Source organism: Austrofundulus limnaeus, unplaced genomic scaffold (assembly GCF_001266775.1).
Source record: "Austrofundulus limnaeus strain Quisiro unplaced genomic scaffold, Austrofundulus_limnaeus-1.0 Scaffold41, whole genome shotgun sequence".
Taxonomy (NCBI): domain Eukaryota; kingdom Metazoa; phylum Chordata; class Actinopteri; order Cyprinodontiformes; family Rivulidae; genus Austrofundulus; species Austrofundulus limnaeus.
In genome coordinates, this window is record NW_013952443.1 from 1,363,009 (window position 1) to 1,369,254 (window position 6,246).

Here is a 6,246-nt window from a genome sequence, read left to right on the forward strand (position 1 = left end):
ACACACACACACACACACACACACACACACACACACACACACACACACACACACACACACGACAGTGAGCCTTACAGGAGCCCTGTTTCACAAACACACAACAGAGAAAAGCTTTGTGCTGCTTTTCTAATTTGTTGTTTGTTAAACTGCTTWTTACATTCATTATTTTKTTTGTCTTTTTTTACATTGTTCCTCAGTTAATAGGAAAGTGCATGAGCATGTCCACTGAGAGTTTCACTGGGGTGCTTATTCTTTGTGATTGGTTAGGTAATTACATCTGTAAAAGCACTGCCTTAACAACAACAAAAAAAAAAAAACTTGGTAATTAACAGATAATAGCCTTTTTTGGAGCATAATTATGCAAAGAAAATACAATTTTCTCAGGTTTTGTGTCCTCATTTATGTGTGCTGTGATAGAAGACATTCACCTATGAAATATCAAAAAAACTGCTAAACTTTTGGATAATTATAGGCACTTCAGTAACATATTTGTGTGGGCAGATGAGAATATAAATTTGTTATTCTGGCATAGTGCAGCTCAGAGTGAGGCGTGAGAATAAATGAAAAGGTTGTCTCCAAAAGCTGCATTTATTTCTAAGATCAGGTAATTTTTTTTCTTGTTTTATCTTCTGTGATACATAAATCCAGATATATATATATATATATATATGCATTTAATTAAGTAAATTTGAAAAAGTATACTAATATTTTTGACTGCACCATCTACTTTAAAAGACATCCTGTTGGATTTATTCTGACATTTGCTAATTTATAGACTGTTTTTACTAAAATTTAAGAGAGGAAAAAAAAAGAACTGCAACATATAAAAATAAGATAATTCTCTTACTGAAGGTAAATTTTATAGGGGGAAAAAATAGGGAATGAGTGTTACCTGAGGAGRCATATGCAGACCCGGCAGCCTTGGGTGAGTCGACAAAAACCAAACCTCTGTTTGCTGTCAATGTCCGTGAGAACAAAAGTGAAATTCTGCCCCACCTGATTCTGGGAAACCCTGGTAAAGACATAGTCATGCATTAGAAAGTAATTAAGTCTTTTTTTAAACAAAGGGTAAAAATGAGGGGCAATAAATAAATCGTTAAAGAGATTTAACTTGTTTGAGCTGCTCTGGTTTCTCATTGAGATTTAGCTTCCATAATGAGCTCAACATCCAGATGAGATTCACAACTGATGTCAAACAAATGCTAGTTTAAAGATGTATAAAAACAAAGCTATTCCTTAATACATTTAGTTAAATGCACATGTTTACCACTAGATGGCAGCAGCTCAGCTTCAGTAAAAAGCTGGCGTACTTCCTGCCTACACATCTTTTCTCTCAGTCTTAAAGATGGGAAATTTGCCTGTCATTCTGCATGTGAATAATAACAATAAACACAACTTTTCAAATGGTCTGATCAGACTTTAGAGCCTAAATGAAAACAGGCTCTCTTTGATTTTCGTCAGAACACTCAAAAATGAGTTTCGCACACAATATTTTGAGTGGCGATCTTGGATGACCTCATCAGCATCATCGCTAATGGCAACTGTTACTCTCATCTTCAACACRTCACTCTATCACAGTTGTCATATTAATGTTGACACACTGTTGTTTTTTACAGTTGCTGTGAAAACTGAAGTGCTTTGGACATGACTGTGATAAAAGCTCTCATCGTTGCACTTTGACAGGTAGCAGATTGGCAGGTGACAATACCAATGAGTGATTGGAGTTTAGAGCTCATCACGAGAACTGTGAGAAGCATAATATATACGTCTCATTTCCTGCTCCGGATGAACGCGTCTTCAGGTTTGAGAGGTGATCATTTGAGATGTATGTGTGATTGGATTCTGTACAAATGAGGGGCAAGGCAAGCTGCACTTGCAAAAACAAGGAAGCAGAAAGGAAGAGGAATCACACCTTTCCACGTCAAAGGGAAAGCAGAACTTTGGTATTGTCTTAAGGACCTCCTGAAAAACAAGAACAGAGAAAGAAACATTGTTAGACAATCACATCATAGATAAAATGAATACGATTGTGTGTTTTAATATGTAAATTTCTTGGGCTTCCGCCAAGTGGGTTAGAATTAGGCTATCAACAAGCTGAACAAAATGGGGATTAATGCTAAATGCTACTGATAGCAATCTGATGAAGTCTAAACATCCCAAACAGTGCTGCTAAAAGCACTTAATCCAAATGAATGGGCAATATAAACCACTTTATTTGGCAGAACAGAGTGGAAACATCCTCTTTCTTCCAAGAATAAGGGAGGGATCCTCGATCCACAGCTTGAATAATTAGCAGTTAATAAGTTCATCGATTATCAGGTGCCAAAGGGAGATGAAAGGGCTAAGAAAGAGAGAGAACAAAAAAGAAAAAGAGGGCAAGAGTGTGTGGGGGGGTGGGGGGGAGACAACACCAAGGCTATGGTGGCAGATTGTAGTGACAATGGGCTAAGCAGCTCGGTGGGGTTAAGAGGTAGGAGGGGGGTACAAGCCTTCAGGGCTTTACCTCCCAACACCTCCCTTGTGGTTCTGCATGCTCTTGAAGCGARGTAGGGAAGAAGAGGAGGGGGGCTTTTTTTTCCCCCACCAGCGGCATATGGGTTTAGACAGGGAGCATGAACAGTGCGGAGCACCATATGGGTGAGCCACTCCAGACCAGCCACACAGCAACCGCTCCCCGGGTCCCTGATCTGTCTGTCGCTCCTTCTCCTCTTCTCTCTGGCTACTAACCTGGCCCGGAAAAAGGTGCCAGGTCCTTTCTTTACAGTCTGTCTTTCTGCTACCTCTCCTTCAGTTCTGGTCAGAGTCTGCCAAGCTCAAAGACTAATCCTGGGTGCCCGGTAGCTCTTTGCTTATGCTCTGGCCTCGCTTGCGGTCTCCCTCTTCCTCTTTCGTTTACTTGCCAAGCTCGGCCACTGAGCTGAGGTTTGTGTCTTTTTTTTTTTTCCTGATTGGACACATCCGAGCTGTGAGTGATGCTGCTGCTCCTCTTCCACCTCCCTGCCTCCCCCCTCATGGACTGATCCGGACGACAGGTTGGGTGTCTGCCACGGCTGCTGTCTACTGTCTCTTAGACTTCACCACAGGGAGCAGTCACTGATCCCCTGCCCCTCCCCATCAAAACTTAAATCTGTCACCCATGCACAACACAAACATTTCTGCAGACAAGCAACCAACAGTGACAATGAGCTGTGGCAGAATGAGTGTTGCATTTGTGCATTTCAATGTACAATGTATTTGAACGCCTGCTTGGTTCAAGGACTTTATTCGTTCAGTGGTTACATTGTATGCATTTATGTCTGTTTGTGTAGGTGGCTGAGTTTGAGTGGGCTATATGTTTGTAATAGTATATATGTCCACATATGGAGCATAAGGGAGGGGCTGGAGGCGAGGCGGGGTGGGTGGGAAGTGGCRCTTTTTTTTTCTCTTATCAGGATGTGATAAAACTGAGAACTCAACAAAGATGGAGGGTTCTGTGGCAGAGGAGGTCTGTGTTGTAAGGCAGCATGTGTGTGTGTACATGTGTGACTAAGTCTTGGCGTGTGTGGCTGTAAAACTGTCACACACATCAGAGCTGCCATCATTGTACGCGTTTGCTACTATTATTAACCACTATGTACGCACACCAATATGTTCCAGAGAGCCCTCCCTGGCACGCTGCATATGGCACACAAACCCAAACACACACATACATGCACGTGCACACACACACACACACACACACAGATCCTGCTTCCCCCTGCAAATAAAAACATTCCAGTTGCCAGATTTCTGAGTTTTCACAGCCCTGCCCACATCAAGTATCTGCGTTTGAGTGACAGTCCAAGAGCTGCACAGACTCTGATCTCATACAGGTTCAGCAGGATGTGATGAGGTTTTACGTGTTTATAATCCGACATGGAAACTATGGACATATTCTATATATACACACATACACTGTGGGCTTGGGTTTTAAGCGTCCCAGGTATGCCAACATCATAAAACATACAGGCATCCAACAGCATAAAACAGAGGCATTTTTCAAACTGCTGTCTTTAGCCATTAAACAGACCAGACAGCAGAGCCTTGTGAGCACGTTTTGAAGTCAGACAAGATCTTTTTTTTCCTTCTTCACATTTTTAGATTTACATTTTACAGCTGCAATTTACTGTACTCTTCAAACATATTTGTTCAATTAGGTGGACAAATCATAGTTTCAGTTAATGACAATTCCTTAAAGCTAGAAGTGGCATCTTAAAATGGTATTTTACATCATTTTAGTGAAAATCTGATATTGCTCTTTACCCAACAGTAAGTTCATGAATAATTAAAAAAACACACTGATTTACTCACTATCCACAGAATGAAAAGTAATGTACTCTATAGTAAAATAAATTGATCCGTTTTAACAAATATGCAATAAGATAAAAAATCCTGTTTAGATTTATAAAAAAAAAAACTGAAGTAGAAATAAAAAAATCCATATTTTTGCAAACAGAAGCAATTTAAGGATTTTACAGCTCATTAAATACTGTGGTTTTTGTTTTGGGATCCATAGAGTGAATACAAATTAACAATTATACAGGATGTATTCTATATTCTTCAATATGAAGCACATATAAACATGTTTCTAAATACTTTTTTTTCATTTGTAAAATGATAAACTCCAACTTTATTATGGAAAACTGTATTATAATGATATTGATATCATCACAATAGCCTGTTCAGTAGCTCTTCTCAATAGTGATTTTAACGTTTTGATTATTTTGAGCCATTAAGGTGGTTGTTCACAGAGCAGCAACCAGAGGTGATGACTTGAGTATATGACTTGACTCAAGTTAGACTCAAGTCATTAATATTATGACTTTAGGCTTAAAAGATGTTCAGAGACTTGTGACTTGACATGGATATTTACACCAATGACTTGGGACTTGAACTGGACTTGACCCTGTTTACTTCAAAAGACTTGATATTTTACCCAAAATTTAAAGTTTAAAACAAGTTATTTATAAAGTGTGCCCCATTAATTCATTTCACTAACTCCACATTAACSAAGCAGACCATCCGTCTTTATTTTTAATCTCTGTACATATATGTGTGAGAGCTGCAGCACAGCAAATCAAATGAATTCGATATTTTAAAAAATCGAAAACTATAAAGGAAGACTATTTTTGCTGCCAAGTTTATTTGAACTGTGCAGTATAGAGGTGCAATTTTATAATGATTTTTTAAATACTTTGTAAGTTCAGCTGCACATTAAGTCATGATTTGAGATAAATACAAATTTTAAAAAGAACACACGGTTTGTTATTTACATTTAACATATAACTACAACATCGGTTAAAAAGACTTGAAAGGACTTGAAATTTTAAGTTTCAGACTTGGGACTCGATTTGACATTTACCTGTCTTGATAGGAGACTTGACTCTGACTTGACTGTCTTTGCTTGAGACTAGACTCAGGACTTGAGGATAAAAACTTGAAACTTACTTGAGACTTGCAGAACAATGACTTGGTCCCACCTCTGGCTGGAACTGTTGGAGATGAGTTTGCAAAACAAACTTGACTCGTATTGTGAAAAATATGCAAATATTTTGTTACAGTCTCACTGAATTCTGAGTATTTTCAACCAGGTGAGTTGTAGGGTCAGGGACAATTTGTTGAAAATCACAACATATTTTTGTGCACCTGGCTTGCAAAGCCGATGCTTTTGCTTTAGTTAACCGAATAGCTGTGCACATTATTTTATTGCCCACAACCGTCCAGATCATACCTGCCTTGGCTCACTATGTACCCACCTCTGCAGCAACCCTATAACACTTTAATATTCATTAAACAAAAGTTAATCATTTTAAAATTAAACTGCATTTCTGTAGTCGTTGGTAGAAATGTTTCTACCTGAAAGCAGCTACAGGCACAAAAAGATGCTACCATTCAGTTTTCAAATCTGTCTGTGGATACCAGAAGAAATATGTTTTTTTCTTTTAGATAAATTGACTTGTTATTCTGAACCGAAAAGTGYTTTTCTTCCAAAATCCCTTTCTGCTTAAAGAAACAGATTGCAGGTATGCAATTCAAAACTTAAATCTTTTCCTCATCTGTCAGTCAGTTTTCRGTTTTACATTCCCTACATTACACCTGTATAACTGGTAATCACTTGGCCCTATACCATTGGGATATCTCAACACAATTGGCACAAAGAGGGTGTTCTTCCAGATTCTTCGTATGGTAAACACACACACACACACACAAACACACACACACACACAC

General features: G+C 38.7%; 1 protein-coding gene across 7 annotated transcripts in view; it reads right to left on the reverse strand.

Moving 5' to 3' along the window:
* dennd1b (DENN/MADD domain containing 1B) overlaps positions 1-6,246 on the reverse strand; it is a 118,238-nt gene that overhangs the window by 70,220 nt on the left and 41,772 nt on the right. For 6 of the 7 annotated variants that reach the window (XM_014007316.1, XM_014007311.1, XM_014007315.1 and 3 more), the window contains 2 exons: positions 1,913-1,962; positions 893-1,012 (listed from right to left, as the gene is read on the reverse strand). In XM_014007316.1, coding sequence (XP_013862770.1) covers positions 893-1,012; positions 1,913-1,962 — 170 coding nt within the window. The remainder of the gene's footprint in view (positions 1-892; positions 1,013-1,912; positions 1,963-6,246) is intronic. The other variant, XM_014007317.1, reaches the window with a different exon arrangement.